The 16,450-nt window shown below is 60.8% G+C and overlaps 1 protein-coding gene across 3 annotated transcripts in view; it reads right to left on the bottom strand.

Annotated features, from left to right (window-relative positions):
• Positions 1–868: 868 nt before the first annotated feature.
• The window catches only part of SLC7A1 (solute carrier family 7 member 1), a 30,762-nt gene continuing 15,180 nt past the window's right edge, over positions 869–16,450 (bottom strand). For 2 of the 3 annotated variants that reach the window (XM_023530683.1, XM_023530682.1), the window contains 8 exons: positions 13,439–13,557; positions 12,645–12,867; positions 11,744–11,883; positions 9,340–9,442; positions 7,479–7,696; positions 7,053–7,219; positions 6,365–6,473; positions 869–5,040 (listed from right to left, as the gene is read on the bottom strand). In XM_023530683.1, coding sequence (XP_023386451.1) covers positions 4,937–5,040; positions 6,365–6,473; positions 7,053–7,219; positions 7,479–7,696; positions 9,340–9,442; positions 11,744–11,883; positions 12,645–12,867; positions 13,439–13,557 — 1,183 coding nt within the window. In that variant the 3' untranslated portion in view covers positions 869–4,936. The remainder of the gene's footprint in view (positions 5,041–6,364; positions 6,474–7,052; positions 7,220–7,478; positions 7,697–9,339; positions 9,443–11,743; positions 11,884–12,644; positions 12,868–13,438; positions 13,558–16,450) is intronic. The other variant, XM_011360197.2, reaches the window with a different exon arrangement.

Here is a 16,450-nt window from a genome sequence, read left to right as displayed (position 1 = left end):
CGGACACGCGCACCGCGCCAGGGCCGGGCCGCGCCGGGCCGTGCTCCCCTGGTCCTGGCCCACTCTGTGCCCCCCTGGGACGCTCTAGGACGCCAGGGGCTGGCCTTGCCCTGGGAGGCGGCTGGGGGCGCGCGGGTGGGGGGCCTCGACTGCCGGCACGTGGGAGCAGGGTGGGGACGCTTCCGCACCGTCCAGGCTGTGCTCTGGGTCACCGTGTGATGGACGACCATGCACTGTGCCTAGACGGTAAGCGGCCAGCGGCAACGCGAGCAGCAGCTCCTTGCCCCTCTCTGTGGCCTTGGGTGTCCCCTCAGCTGGGAGGACGCCAAGGGGAGACCTCTTCCGGGGATTGGATCTCCCCTCGTGAGCACTGAATCACTGCGTGCCAGTGTGGGCCCTAAGGCCCACTGGACTGAGTTGCCTTCTGTGCAAGAAAACGCACCTTTCTCAAGGGGGGGGTGGTGGCGATGGGCGAGACCAAGTGTCACACTGCACACAGTGCCCCCTCCCTCCCCAGTGGGTGTGGAGGGAGGCTCTGGTGGGAGGGGTTGGCTGCACCCACACCCACGTCCCTCACAAAGGAGCAGCTACACTGGCAGCAAGACCTCCGGCCCCCAAACTGGAGCCAGTGTGGACAGGGCAGGAGGCGAGCGGACGGGACGTCATCAGAGACGTCCGAGGGCACCCTGGCTGTGGGTTTGCCAGCTAATCGTTGGAATGAGGATTTCCGCCAAACAGCTGAAAAGGGGCCACACAACATCCAGGTGAGGAGAGGCAGGAAGACACTGGGCAGCCAAGGGCGCGTCTGCATGCTCTCTCGGGCACTGCCACGCTTGGGGACCCAGCCCAGAGATCACACCGTGCACACTGAGTCCACAGACGGAATTTATTAGACTTTGCGGAAGCATGAGATAGTCTACCACGCAGTTTGTTTTTACAACACTAAGTACGGTAGGGGGCTGTCGACATACAGTGTTGTCAGCAAAAATGGGACACAGAGTTTCACATTTCTTAAAGGTGACGGATAACATCTATGCTTGTCCTTAAAGTAAAAACGGGAGGGACCAGCAGAGACCAACCTGACGTGCGCTTAGCGTCAAAATCCAGATCTAGTATCACAATTATAAGAAACTATAAGAAACCTATTAGAAAAATAGAGCATCAAACAAGCAAAAAATATTTTACGATTTACACAATAAAAACAATTCATTTGATAATGGCTCCACGTTCAGCAGAAGAAAAAGCTTTCTGGAGAAACCACAGCTACGTAGGTTTGAAAACAAACCACCCTCTGCGCTCCTCACGCCCAACAGCGCTGAAAGGCACAACTTAAACAGCAAATGTATTTTAAATATATATTATAGCTTCTCAAATGGGAAAAATAAGTCCCCAAACCAAAAAGTGTGTCGAGAAACACGCCATCTCACGCCCTGTTAGCGAGCTAGCGAAGTCCGAGTGCACTGTCTCAACCCCGCTTCCCGACCCCGCTGGACGGGCTCGCACCCTGAGAAAAATCGACTTGGACTTCGCAGTTCAGGGCAACCCCAGACGGCCCCCCGAGACCCTTGCTTGGCCAGTCAGCATGCCCCTGAAGAAGAGTGTTGCCACTCACTGAAGCAACAGCACAAAAAGACCCTGGATTATGGAGATGAAGGTCAAAGTCAGTTTGCGGTGGGTTTTTTTGCCTTAAAAAAACCCATCAGGCATCTTAACTACGACGATGAACTACGGAGTGTAGCTTCTTGCACCACTGAATCAGTAAAGCATTTCATTACCAGGAAGGAAGTCCGTGGGAGTGTGACAAAACGTACACGATCCCCCGTCCCCAAGGAGCCTGCCTCGCAGACGGCTCGCAGCACGATGGCAAACACGTGTTGTAAATTACACATGACAACTACACATGAGCCACACTTCGTTCCATCGGAAGTGACCTCTGATAGCTGCACGCTCATGCAGCAGCACGTGCCCACGCCCGGCACACGCCCCGGGAACTGTCTTCACGGGCGGGGTCTCGTCAGGCGTGTTAATAGCGGGACATTCGAATCAGAAGATGGTCCTGGCACGGAGCGGAGACCCCCAGATGCCCACCCTGTCTGCAGCCCCGTCTCCCCGTCAACCCGCAGTGCCTGCTTAGCAGCAGGGACCGCTGGCCGGTGGCCTGATGCTCAGTGAGAGGAGAGCAGAGGTGTGAGATGCGTGGCTCTGACAGCGCTCGCTCGGCCGTGCTTCCAGGCAGCCCGGGAGACTCGCGCCCCCTCGCTGGGCTGCGAGGAGCCCGCCGAGGTCAGGCTGAGGGGGTGCGAGCAGGCGGGGCCGAGATACCCCCTACCGAAGTGGCTCCCACCCCACTTGCCGCCAAGGGCCTGGCCGCGCCCCTGGAGAACCCCGTCTGCCAGGTCCTGGGACTGCAGTTTGCACGAGGCCATGGAAGCGGCTGTGGTGGCAGGAAGGGGCGTTCCCTCGCCACTGACGAGACTTTCCAACGCCAGCAGGGTGAGAGGGGACAGTGTTTCCAGTGGGTGTGTACCCAGGAGGGTGGAGTTCCTGACAGTGTAGGAAAATACTGGCTGGGCCACGAAACTAAGAATCCTGTTCCCACGGCGGGTAAGAGGGGTGACTCTGCTGGGGGCGTGGGTGGGCCGTGTGTGTGCACATGTGTGTGCATGTGTGCACGTGTGTGTATGTGTGCGCATCTGTGCATGTACGCATGTACGTGTGCATGCACATGTGTATGTGTGTGCATGTGTGTGTGCACCTGTGCATATGTCTGCATTTGCATGTATGTGCATGTATCTGCGTGTGTGTGCATCTGGGGCAGGAATGAGGGATGCAAAGTCCACCCACAGTGAGAGGCTGAGCCCCCACCATCCTCACCACACGGCCCTCGTACAGTCAACAAAAGCACAGGGACCACGTGACCTACCGTCCCTGTCACCCTCAGGGGCCCTTGCCTTTGTAAGGGGCTCCGCTGTGAGGGGAGGGTGCCGGGCTTCTCCTTGGTAGGAGCATGCACCCTCCAGGAGCACCCCGCAGCCCTGGGGGCAGGTGGCACCCCCAGCTGGAGGCTCCCACTTGTCTGACAGTGGACAGGGGTCACCTTCGTCTGACCATGGACGGGGGTCGCCTTCAGTTTCCACGAGGGTGGACGGTGCCCACTGAAATGTCGGCTGTAACCACAGTCTGGTGGGTGGAAATTTCAGCCAGAAAGACAAATTAAAGTAAAAAAAAAAAAAAAAAAAAATTCTCTCTCCCCTCCAACTTTTTTGGACTCTCAAATTGTCTTATGTGAAAAAACATCGGACAGATCAAGCTAACAGGCCCCAAGAAGACAGCAGAAAAACCGAAACCCAAACAAAATAAGTTAATATTTATCAAAACACTTTACAGCACTGATCTACATAAACTTAAGTGCCTTTCTTTGGGAATCCAAGCTCTGGGGGCTCACCCAGCAGCCCGGGCCCTCTCTGGCGGACCCAGCCATTTGGCATTCACTAATTCTTACGTTTTTCTCCAAAAACCTTCTTGGGCAGAGGAAGAAAACATAAGCGCTGTCCACGTGTCCGGCTGCTTCCTACCAGGTTGCGCCAAAGGCGGGGGAAAAAAGGGCCGCTAAGCTTTAGGAGCAGACGTACGCTTTCTGTGGCGCCCGAGACGCCTGCCCGCCGCATGCCGTCCACACGGGCCGCCTGGGCCCTGGATCTCACTCTAACCAGAGGCCACGCAGCGGCCGCTTTCCCTCCAGCTCCCGCCTGCACGGTGGGTGGGCAGACGTGGAGAAGGGGCTCGGGGGACTCAGATGGCAGACAGACACAGCAGAGGGACGGCGGTACACAGCCGAACTGCCCCACATGTGGGCCCCACACTCCGGACGACGCGCCGACGGCACCGAGGACTCACGGGTATCCTCCAAGGTGAAGTTAAGCGCTGACCGATGGGGCGGAGGCGACCGCACCGGCCAGCAGGAGGATGTGGTCTGATTATGCTCCAGGGGCCCGGCAGGTTGCATGAGGAGCCACAAACAGGGAGGCCCGGTCGCCACCACCTCCGGACGAGCGGACGCCTGTCCCGAGACCCTTGTGAGCCTCAGAAACGGACCGCAAGCCTGCAAAGGCCGGAGCTGGTGAATGGCAAGGACCGAGAAACGGCACTCTGCGCTCCGCTGGCCTGGGGCTGGCTCTCCATAAATAGGGTCATGTTCATTACTCAGGACGCACAGCCAGCGGGAACTGTGCCACGAGCAGCAGGAACCAGTGGGCCTGGGGACAGGTGGCTGCCGCAGGAGGCCCTGTGTGCACATGGCCCGGGGTGCGGCCAGCCTCCCCGGCACCCACCTCATCCCCAGCGGCCCGCTTTCTCTTGTTCTGCCACGGACCCACCTGCCATGTCCTGTGGTGGAGCGGGCTGGGGAGTGTCCAGGGGCAGGGCACAGCCCCCTGCTAGGGGGGAAGTGGGGCAGGGGTCACAGGCCCGAGACCCCTTCCGTGAGCAGCTCAGAGGGCAGGGAAGGGAAGCAGTGTGGCGTCTCCCTGTGCAAGGGCTGCTGCCCTTCGCCTCTGGAGTAGAGCAGTAGACACACTATCCTGTGGTGCTCGTCTGGCACCTGTGGCCAGCCGTCTGGCGCTGAGCGGGGAGGCGGCCACGGAGAGTCTGCAGTGTGCAGCTGGGGACGAAGGCCTGCAGGGCGCTTGATGCGGGAAGAGGCCCCCACTCTGCCTGGGGCCATGGCTGCAGCAGGAGGGGAGGAGCCGCCGCCCTCCGTCAGAGGCGGTCAGGGGCCGTCGCAGTGACCGGGGCCTGGCGGGCCCACCACAGGGCAGGACTGGACCCTGGTCCTGGGTGGGAGGGTCCTGCTCTGCTGGAGGAGCGAGCGAGGTGCTTCCGGGGCCCCCGCGGGCGTCCCTCGGCCGCTGCCGCCCCCGGGGGATGGACCTGTGCATCACTTGCAGTGGTCCAAGTTGCCGTCAGGAGTCCTTGCTTGGCCAGTGGCCAGGGACGCCTCCTCACTGTGCCAGAGGCCGTAGCCGAAGTAGATGACGAAGCCTGTGGGACAAGAGCAGCGGCAGTGAGCAGAGGGGCCGGGGAAGCGGTAGGGCAGCCCGGGCCGGCTCGGCCTCTCGGCGCTGCCCGCAGGCTGCCCGCACGTGGAGAAGCCGCGCAGCTCCTCGGGGGCCGGCCAAGGCGGCCGTCCCGCCTCTGCTCGCGACCTCCTGCGGAGCCTCACGCGAGGGCAGCCCCCCAGCAGGGCGCAGCTCGGCCGGGGCCCGGGGCAGGTGTCGGCCCCTCAGCTTCATCCACTGACCACGCGGTCTGGGCAGGACAGGGCAGACGCTGCAGAAGCATCCAGCGGGCACTGGGGCTGCCTGGACCTCATGCGTAAGTAGCTGTCACACTGCAGGAGGCACTCAGGTCACCACAAGAAGTCAGTGTAGCCCAGAGTGGAGTCCCCCAAATGTCTGTGCTGTAACCCCACATCTCTGCTTCTCAGCAGCCCAGGGACTGTGCCACCCTGGGGCTAGCCTTGCGCTGGGAACTTAAGTAAGGAGAGACCCTAACGGAAGGACTCCGCCACCGGAAGTCCAGAAAGCAGCTCACGCCCTGAAGCTGGGCGCTCAGCCCAGGGATGGATGCTCAGAAGCGGGCATCCCCAGCTGTCAGGGAGCACGCGCCTCGTCCTGCAGTCCCGAGGCGTGGCTGCAGTGGCCATGGGGGCCGAGCACGTGGACCGAGCCGGCTGGATACGCACCGGCCTCTGTGGTGAGCGAGGGGCCTGCAGACTCTGGGGCGGCACAGCACCCCGTGGAGAGCGTGTGGTGGCAGCTGTCTGCCCCACAGTGCGGTGACCCGGGGCTGAGCGGTGAGGCAACCGCGGTCGTCCCGAGGTCACTGTTCCTGTCAGTGACGCTGCAGGGCATAGGTCAAGGCCGATCCCCCTGCACTTGGTCTGACACCGGGGAAGAACACTGAGGCCACCTCCTGCAGCTCCGGTGGCAGAAGCCCAGAGAAGGGGCTCGGGCCACAGCTAGTCCCAGACAGGGCCAGCAACACACGGTTGACACCCAAGCCTCCCGTGGACCCTGCCAGTGCCGCGGCCATGTGGAGAGGTACAGCCCACACTTTCCCACGGGGGCCCAAACGATCCCACACTGGTCAGCTTCGCCGGTGGCCGACGCAGTCTCGTTCTGACCGGCTACCTCCAGGCAGGAGCCATTCCAATGGAAAGCACCTGAAGCGGGAGGGATGAGCCCACAGCTCACCAGCAGGGAACCCCAATCGTCTGGGGCAAACGGCTGGCCGCACGCGCTGCCACTGCAGTAAGACCTGGAGGACGTCAGCCGTCCAGCTCCCGGAACCCCCACCGACGTACCGATCAGCATCCACACTGCGAAGCGGATCCACGTGCCCTGGTCCAGCTGCATCATGAGATAGACGTTCACGAAGATGCTCAGGATGGGCAGGGCCGGCAGGAAAGGCACCTGCAGAGAGACAAGGCCGCGGTGTCAGCCCGGTGGAGAGGGGGCTCGCGGCGGGCCCCGTCTCGACCGTCCCGCAGATCTACCTGGAGCCGCACACGGCTGAGATCCAGATGGGCTGCCGTGTCTGCGTGCGGAAGCGTGGGCGCCGGTCCCACCCCTGCACCTCAACCCGCACACTGCCCAGGACCCCCAAGCCCCGCCACGCACACCCCACACCCGGCAGGCGGGAGTTGGGCTCTAAGCCAACCGCCAAAGAGAGCGCCATCCCTATCTTCCCCCTTGCCATTTTCCGGGGGTCAGAAGGCTTCACGTCATCGCTAAGCCTAAGCCATTTTAGTATTTGTGTAACCTAAACTACAGACGCCCTGGCCACCTACGAGTCTCGGTCGTGACCCACGGTCCCCCAGACACTTACAAGCAGCCCCTGGGGATGAGCCGCCTGAGAGCTAGGGGCCAGGCGCTCCGGCAGGCCAGCAAGCACCTCCCCGCAGAGCCCAAGCCAGGCCAGCCCCCCGCTGGACAGCCAGGGGCTGTGGTACCCGGAGGCCCCCTGCAGGCCCGTTGGGCGGAGCCGCTGACCTTAAACGAGAGCTTGGTCTTGCTCTCCGGCTGCTGCCAGATGATGACGGTGACCACTGAGCAGAGGACGGCAGAGCTGATGAGCACGAAGAGTGCCCACAACTCCCCCCGGGCTAGGGCCTCCTTTCCGAGCACGGTCACGATGCAGAAGATGATAATGAGAATGGCTGATGAGAGAAAGGCAGAGAGAGATGCATGTATCTCGACCACGTCTCAACTCCCGTGGATGCCCCAGGTCCCCCCAAAACCTACAGAGACGGAGGCTGTTTCTGTAGGCAGCGCCTCTAATGAGGCCAGAATGATGAGCCCCACGGTACAGGAGGACGGATGCTCGTCCCTTCCAGCCACCCCGTGACGAGAAACCACACAGGGCCAGCGAGCAGGCCCAGGACCCCGGACACCTTACAGGGAAGGGCAGGCTCCTACCTATGAGGCTGCTCGAAACGTTCACGATCAGCCCTGAGATTTTGGAGGGCTCCTTGTTTTTGGGTGTGAGCAAGGTTCTCAAAGAAAACTTCTCTGCCTCCGGCAGAATGCCCGTCTGGGAGTCGCTGGTGCTGGACAGCTCGTGCTGGTCCGCCGGGTCCAGCTCGTCGGTCGTTCTGGCCATCTGGTACACCATGTTGGGCTGCTCTGGCTGATACCTGCGCAGAAACGCTCGGCGTGACCGTCACGCCACGCTCGCGGCAACGGGACGCGTGCTGCCTCGCGGCCTCAGCAAGGCTCCGCGGGCGAGCCGCCCAGGGCACGGGGCATGGAGCGGGGGGAAGGTGGCCGGAGCGACGTCTTCTCGGGCCACGTGGGGACGGAGGAGGAAGCCTGGTCCTCGCCCGCTGCTGCTGCTTCTTACAGCAGCTCCCTCGCTGCCCTTCGCTGCCAGAACACGTGACGTCCACCGGGAGCCGACCCGGGGCGGAGACGGAGCGGCGCTGGCCCGGGGACGCGCAGCGTGTTAGCCCACTCGCGGCTCACAAAGCTGCGCTGCGGGGAGCTAACGGCGCAGACGGGAACAGAGAGCAGGAACCCCGTTAGGTACGGAGAGCCGGAGGAAAGCGTCTGCAGCTGACGGGCTGGAGAGAGTCCGGCGGTTGGAGGAGTTCATTGGATCGGTTTATTTGAAACTCCGAGCGCCTCGGTATAAATAAATCTGTGGAGCTGAGCGAAGCGCCCAGCCTACGGCAGGACTTCCAAGCCACAGCTACTACGAGAGCAGAAGTCGTTTTAAACGAGGCTCCTCATCTTCCTGCCCCAAATGAACAGAGCTCGAATCTTTTGCGCCAGCTTTGACAATCAGAGCGCCCGATGAACGACTCTGTACCTCGTCTCGGAGCGAGCATAAAGACGTTCCCTGCATTTTCACTGGTTCGCTCGGGCACCGCCGTGCGGTCAGTTACAGTGGGGGGACTGTGGAGAATGCCTAGCGTCGAGCCCTGGGGAAGGAGTGAGTGGCGGGAGGGCTGGCAAACTGGTTTTATTTTAGCTGGTCCGACGGAGCCGCGACCAAGGCTCGACCCAGCAGGTTTCAGGGACACTAGCTGCGGAGTCATTGGAAACGAAGCCAGTGGCCTTGCGAGTGGAACGAATACCTGAAAACCTATCGCCGGCTCTTGCCAGGTGACTAGCACTGGAGGCCTCTGTGGGCACGTGTTCTCACGATGGAGGCCACTTCGGGCCACTCCTGGGGTTTGGGACGCAGAGCCCAGCACTTCTAGCGCAAAGGAAAATGGGTGGCCGGCAGGACGCTTTGGGAGGGGGCTCTGAGGCGGCTGCGAACGCCAGGACCCCAAGCCTAGGCCTGCGGCTGGCCTGGGACACACAGGGCCAGAGCAGCCAGCACCTGGAAAGTCTCCTGAATCAACCTCGGTCACCCTCACCACGTAATGGGATTCCTTCCTCCAGCAGCTGCACAGCGAACCATCGCTGTGATCTGAGCCTCACAGGTCATCGTAGTGACTTAAGTGTCACTGGATTCTCCTGACTCCTCCCGTCCCCTCTGGACCACTTCGAAATCATTACAGGATCCAGGCCCAACACTTGGGCTATTCTTTCAACAACTAGCCAGAAAAACGAGGGCATATGACAGGGGGTCGTGGGGCCGCCCTGACTCTTTTTGAAGATGTTCTCTGTCACCAGTCTCTGCCACCCAATCCCCACTCCCCTGGGCAGTCCCCAAAGGGCCTCTCAACAACCTAAAACTTGCACGGTATAAACCATTAACTCTAACTGCTCAGAGGTTAGCATGGTACACGTGCTCATCTGTTGCCAGGCCCAGAAAAGCCATACATACCGCAAGACCAACACGCAGGCAGCCACCAAAGAGTAAGCCAGGAGAGTGCCAATGGACATGAGGTCCACCAAGTCCTTCAGGTCGAAGAGGAAGGCCATTGTGGCTGCGGAGGAAACAAACATCAGGACCCGTGGGTGGCCCTCCGCACGTCCCGCCACCCAGGGCACGCGAGGGGTGCGGCTCTCTCTCGTCTCCCCTCCCGTCCCCCTGAAGTTCAGACATGTTGGGAGATTAACTGAGTCAGGATCCAAACTGGGTTCTTGTGACCCCAAGTCCAGTGTTTCTTCCCCCGTACCATGCTAACTCGTAAGCAGTCATGTGCACCCATCCACCACCCACCCATCTACCCATCCATCTACCACCTATCGGCCACCCATCCATCCATCCACCCACCCATCGGCCACCCATCCATCTACCATCCACTCATCCACTACCCACCCATTCATCACCCATCTATCCATCATCCATCCATCCACTACCCACCCATCCATCACCCATCGGCCACCCATCCATCCATCCATCATCCATCAATCCATCACCTATCCATCCATCCATCCGTCTGTCTTTCCATCCAGCACCCACTGAGAGCACAATATACACCGCTGAAGAGGTAAAAACCTACACGTGGCCTCCCTAAGCATTTCCTCTGACACGCGCACCAGCTGGCAACGGCGATGAGGTGGGTGAGGGAGGGCTCGCGGGGGTCCTGACCCAGACATCTGAGTGGGGAGCGCAGTGTTCTGAACATTCCACTCCCTTCGCCGTGACCGCACTTTAGAAAAACACCACCTGCACACTTATCTGAAACCCCTCGTCCTTTCCGGGAGCGTGGGTGTGCGTATTTGTGCGGGTTCAGCAGGTGAAGGGTCCTGCTGAAACAGTCATTTGGCTAGGCCTACTCGGGGGTGTTTTCAAATCACACGGAATAGAGGCAAACTGAAGCATCAACACAAACCCTCACTTTCCCACAAACGCTTCTCAAGCCCCTAAAGGTCGCTGCGGCTGACACACGGGCAAACTGAGGACAGGGAACAGGACCGAAGCACAGTGGGCCTTCGGGATGACGAGACGTGGCCAGCTGCGCCTGCCACAGTGTCGGCCTGCTGGTCCCTACTCAGAGAAGCTCGGGTGCACTTCCTTCGTGTGCGGCCAGTTTAGAAAACCTAACGCTATTTACGCTCCCCGCCGAATCAAAAAAAAAAAAGGTAAATCCTTGGCTTGGTGACGTAACGTGCTCTCTGTGTAACGTGCTCTCTGTCGTCACTGTAACAACAATGGTTTCATCTCCTTCAATCGAACGACCTACACGTACTGAAAAAGTCTTTGCCACTTCCAATCCCTTAGTCCTTTAAATACATTGGCCGTAGTCTGACGTATGGTGTGTCCCTTAACCCGACCTCCTCGTTCACGCTCAAGGATGCAGAAAGACACACAAAAAAACTGGTAAATAATCACACGCTAGCTCCCTTTCAACACAGAACATGAATCCACAGAACGAAGCACACTCTGCTAAGGGCACAAGCACCACTACTGACGACTCCCTCCTTTAAGATGGTCGAATGTCTTACCCACGGCCAGTTGAGACGTCCCTGTGATACAAACTGTGACTGCTGTCACGTGTCCTGATTTACCACAAGGCCCACAACTGTACGCACACCCCGGGAAGAGCTGGCCTCTTGGCATGAACACAGGCCAGGCTCTGAGAGCCAGCACCTCCTGCTCGGGTGTGCACCCCGTCTTGCTTCTCTCTGCCTCGGCTCCACGTCTGCACGGCTGGGACCGCGCTGCCTCTCGGGCCACGAGATGTGGCCGTTAAAGGAGGTGACGGGCACCGCCGGCAGCGTGCGGAGCGTGTGCACAGGAGCTGCACGGCCCGTCCTTTCTCAGGGGTCCTTGGAATGGCACCTAGGCTCACTGCGTCCACCCATCAAAAGTAGGGCGCGTGGCTTCACCAGCGACACCCTCGGTACGTGGGGAAGAGGTGGCACCTTTTACACAACGCTAAGCCCAGGGGACCCGTTTTCCAGAGAATTCACGAGCTAAGATACAAGGACACTGACTCTCCACACTAACGCAAAGCCTCACGTGGCTCGTACACACAAGGAGGTGTCATCTCAGCAAGGGCTGCTCAGGGGTGTGCAGGAAACGGGGGACCGTGTGTGTCTGGCCAACGAGAGGACAGCGGTAACAGAACGCAAACCTCCTGAGCGCGCCAACACATCCTCCGGAACCCTGGCCTCTGCCTTTCGTCGAAAAGGCAGTCAGTCGTCTGGCCGTAAACCAGGTTCCGAGGGCAACGACCGAACGTTAAAGACCAGCTGAAACGTCTCCCAGGCCGCGGCACAATCCGGGAGACGTCCCAGGGGAAGGGCGGTGACTCGCGCGGGGCGTCACTTCCTCTTACCTGCGATGATGCCCGAGGTGAGTGTGGCGATCACTGGTGTTTTGGTCCTGTCGTTGATTCTGGCCAGGACTTTAAAGAGCAGCCCGTCTTCAGCCATGGCGTAGATGACGCGGGGCATGGGGAACATGGAACCCAACAGGCTGGACGGGAGGGAGCAGCAAAGGCGCGTCACTCACGAGACGGGCCAGCCAGGGACGGCGCCACCGCCGCCATGTGACGCGACCTGACGAGGCCTCCAAGGGGCAGCGCCCCAGATTCCCACCGAGGACCGCCCCGCCCCGCCCACTACGTGACGCCGGTGGCTAAGGACTCAGTCACAGCCAGCGACCCCAGACTGCAGAAGCGTGGGGCGCAACGTGGGCCGCGTGGGACTAACGGCGAGCTGTAGTGGGCGCCGCGGTGACCGTTCCCCCGGACGGGACGTTTCCTGTTCATTCCCGCCACGACCTCCCACTGAAGCGACCAGAAAATAAAAGCATCGTGGCGGTCGTGGTGACGTTTCCGTGGCGAACCAGTCCTGACGAGAACGTCCCGTTCACCCCGGCTGGTGGGACGCGCTAGGGACAAAGCGCCTCCCTGAAAGGCACTCGCTCCCTTTTTCAAGGTCACATAGCCAGAATGCAGAGTTCGGACAGGTGGCCTGGCCCAGGGGTCGGAGTCGGGGACCGAGCCAGTGCCCTGCTGAGCAGGTGCTGTCAAAGCGGGGGCCTCGGGCTCGTCAGGATGAAGGGCCAGGGACGCCACCAGCTCTCCAGGGACTAATGGCAACGGGGGGACGGTGCGGAGTCTGGCTGGGGTGCCGGCTCCAGCTCCCGGGAAGGGGACATTTCAACAGCAAACCTGCGCGTGGCTTCACCTGGGCCCCCGCACCGCCCGCCCCCCACAGTCCCAGGACGCTCACCTGGCAGAAAGGGCGCAGAGGGAGCCGACGGCCACCGCGTACTTGGCGCTCCCCCAGCCCACGTGCTTGAAGGCGTCCGGCAGGGGGCTGTCCTTGTCCAGGCAGAAGTACGGCATCATGAGAGTCAGGGCGGCCGACACCCCGAAGTAGGCAACGAAGCAAATGAGGAGGGAGGCCACGATGCCCACGGGGATGGCCTTCTGGGGGTTCTTGACTTCTTCACCTGTGAGCGGCAGGACTCAGCCCAGAAAGGCGAGGCAGCGAGGGCCCCCCACAAACCCGCAGGGTGCCTGGGGCTTTCCCATGCCCAGCGAGCCCGTGCCACCCTCCGGGCAACTCCCATCGTGCTCGGCCCTCCCGGCTCTGGGAGCACAGGTGGCCCTCGGTGACGCAGGCCTGAAGGCCCTGATGTCACAGCCCAGCTGAGGGAGAGGCTTGCTCCCTCCGGCAGGGAGGTCTGAAGACCCGGAGTAGCCGGGACCGTCCCGCCCACCAGGGTGACAGTGTTTTCAATGGCCTCCCGTCTCCCGAAGGCACAGACACGAAATCAGGCTGCAGCGCGGCAGTCAGGATCCGCCCAGCGTCACAACGGTTAGTGACATTCACAGGGCAGTCTCCTGACAGGCACGGGCACTGGGGGGCAGTGGGGCTGGCGGGAAGCCACAGATCTGCGTCACTCATGTGGAAGCTGGGTGGCTGGCATGTGCCCGCAGAAAGACAGGCAGTGGCCGGTGGGCCGTCAACCCAGCCCGTCGGGCAGAGCCGGGGCCGGGGCTGGACAGCGGCAGGCCTACCTGTGGTGGCGATGCAGTCAAAACCCACGAACGCGTAGAAGCAGGTTGCCGCCCCGGACAGGACCCCGGAGAACCCGAAGGGCAGGAAGCCGCCGACGCCATGCTTCCCTTCCGTGCCACTAGAACAGAGAGCCGAAGCAGTGGTCACGACGCCGGCTCATGGTCCCGGAGACGAGCCCCGCAGCACGCAGCTCCTGGCTCGTGGCCACTGCTGGGCCTGGGGACTCCAGACCCTCAGCACGCGGCCCCTGGCAGCTGTCACCAGGCCCAGCACTCGGGCTCTGGAATGCAGGCCTCCTGCACCCTTTCCAGAAGCCTCTTCCGAGTTCTGACATGGGGAAGTGGGCTACGGGGACTGAGGGGACAGGGTGTCCGGCAGGAGAGGGAGGGACCGACTGCCACGGCACCTTCCCTAGGAACGAGGTGCAGCTCGCTCATGTTTCCTGGTGACTCTCGTCTGCAACGAGCGTTTCTGGAAATGCTGAAAGGTGAACTGTCTGTCAGCGAAGCGTCCCTAAGCCCCACGTGTGCGGGCGGGCAGCCGGATGCTCCCGGCGTGGGCCGGCACCCGGGCTGTCACCCAGCACAGCCAGGCTCCTGGCAGGCACCACGCTGTTTGCTGAAGCAGTGGACACAAAGTCAGGCACATCTGGTGAACCCCGAAGCCCCCGAAAATAGTCTCAACTGGTCAAAACCTGTGGCTCTAAACACCACATCCAGCCCCAACAAGGCCCTGTCTGGGTGGCCATCTCTGGTGCCAGGCTACCCCGGGCCCTGCCTGTCACAAAGTGCCCCGAAGCCTCATACACCCTGGCCCCCTGCAGCCATCAGGCCCAGGAGGGCAGTCTCAGCCCCTCCCCTGCTGGCCGCAGGGCTGCAGACTTTTCTGCCACTTAACACAGAGTCCCAGAGGATGGTTAAGACAGTCTCATCTCCCCTCGACTGGCTGACCGCTGCCCCAGACCACGTCACCTCCTGATGCGAGACGAGGGAGGAGACAGAATGTGTCAGCCCTACAAACAGTGATGCTCTAAGGCTGGGCTAGTGACTTGCTTCAGAAAATCTGCTTTCAGTGGGATTTACCGACTGGCTAAGAACACAGACAGACAGACAATTTGGACTCGACTATTTTCTAATGGGAATTAAGCCTTCATTGATTCCTTGGTGATCATCGTATTCCTCAGTTCCAGAAGCTTCCACAGAGCCGCTGGCAGTGAGGGATGCACTATGCTTTGGAAGCCACGTGAAGAGCACCCCAAGAAATGCATGCGTGACAGATGTGAGAAAAACTGTCGCCAGACTCAAACAGAAGTTCCTTGTCTTAAAGTCTGACTGGGGAGTCAGCAGGCGCTGCCCGAACCGCCTCCCCGGGCACCACGGGGTCCGTGACCACAGGAATGTGTAACACCCGGCAAGCTGACCTCCCTTAGAAAAGGGTCGGAGCTTAAAACAACACGGCTGACAGCCCAGGGGCTCAGCAGGCGGGGAGGCAGGGCGGGGTAGCAGAGTGGAGCAGAATGCGGGGTGGGGGCCGCCTCCCGCAGACCCCCGACTCCTGCACAGAACTGAAGGGCACGAGAAGGCCTGTGCCACATCCCTCGGGTGGGCCCAGGTCGCCTATCGCTGAGACAGAAAGGCCGCCAGACGCCCACCCGCCCAACGCTGAGGGCCACGGAACGGCCACAAACAAGTCGATGCGAACGTCAGGATCGGTGGGCCTGCTCTGAGCAACCGGGAGGCGGAGGCACCCAGAAGGTCCTGCGAGTTCCACTTTAAGGGAAGAGCCTAGTGCGGGGTGGGACTCGCAGGTGAGGACCAGGGCCTCGGTCACACAGACAGCTGAGGCGTGGAGACAGAACAGGAGCTGTGGGTGACCAGCAGAGAGACGCGGACGCAAAGCACAGGCGTCTTCCTCAGGACGGGGGGGCGAGGGCGGCCATCGGAGACCCTCGGAGCAGAAGGGACGCGAACGGCCGGTCCGGGCACGCCCGCGCGTGAACCTCGGGACGCCACCTGCACCTCCGGCCGGTCCCCACTGGCCACCAGCACGCGTGGCACAAGCAGGACTCGGCGCTGGGACAACACCAACTACAAAGACACGCGGGGCCCCGACGCGGAGGACCAAATACGCCAGCCAGGGCGAGACACAGGTGCAGAGAGGCCACGGACGCTGCGCTCTGTAGGTGCAAAGGGCAAAAACGTATGTAACATACGGAACACGCATCATAAACGTAAACGTGTGATACGCACAGACGTGGGGGTGGGCGGGAGAACGAGACATAAAGACTGGAACGGAAACGAGGTTTCCCCGTGTGACACTTTATAACATTGTAACATACGCACGTGAACATACTGCCGCCTAAAACAATTCAACTTTTCAGAAAGCCTGGCTGTTCGCGGCCCCGGGGCAGAGGACTGATAGAAACTCTCAGAGCCTGTTCTGTGGAGCCTCAAACCGAACCCTTTAGAACTATTTTTTAAAGCCTTTTTACATATAATCGATAATCTGTTATCTGCATGTGGTGGTCCCACTTATCATGTGGCAACACATGCAAGAACGGGGTACAGGCCCAGAGGGATCACCGCAGCCACCATGTGGCAGACGTCACCTCAACACAGCAGCCTAAACCCAGACCTTGGGCCAGGGCCCTGTCCCCTGCAGTCTGGGTGACCAGCCCTCCGCAGGCCACCCCCCGGCTGCTCAGAAGTCGGCGCTGAGAATCATCGGTAAGGGAAGTGGGGGAAAGGCGTCCCACACCGAGAAACACCCCTAAAGCCTGGGCTGCGGAACGGACAGGGAGCCACCGAGGTGGCAGGCGGGGTCGTCCCCGGACACCAACCTCGTAGCCGCCACCTCACACCTCGACATAAGCTTCTTTTTTGAACATGCAAGAACGTTTACTGCAAAATTGTTTGAAGTAGTAAAAAAAATTTAAAAAGAAAAGCTGCAGCCTGCATTTCTGAAACGGGGAGACGACTAAGGGCCAGTCACGTGGGCACGGAGCGATCTGC

This window comes from Pteropus vampyrus, unplaced genomic scaffold (genome assembly GCF_000151845.1).
Source record: "Pteropus vampyrus isolate Shadow unplaced genomic scaffold, Pvam_2.0 Scaffold52, whole genome shotgun sequence".
NCBI classification, from domain to species: Eukaryota; Metazoa; Chordata; class Mammalia; order Chiroptera; family Pteropodidae; genus Pteropus; species Pteropus vampyrus.
The sequence above is the reverse complement of the archived record's forward strand: the minus strand, read 5'-3'. Positions and strand labels throughout refer to the sequence as shown.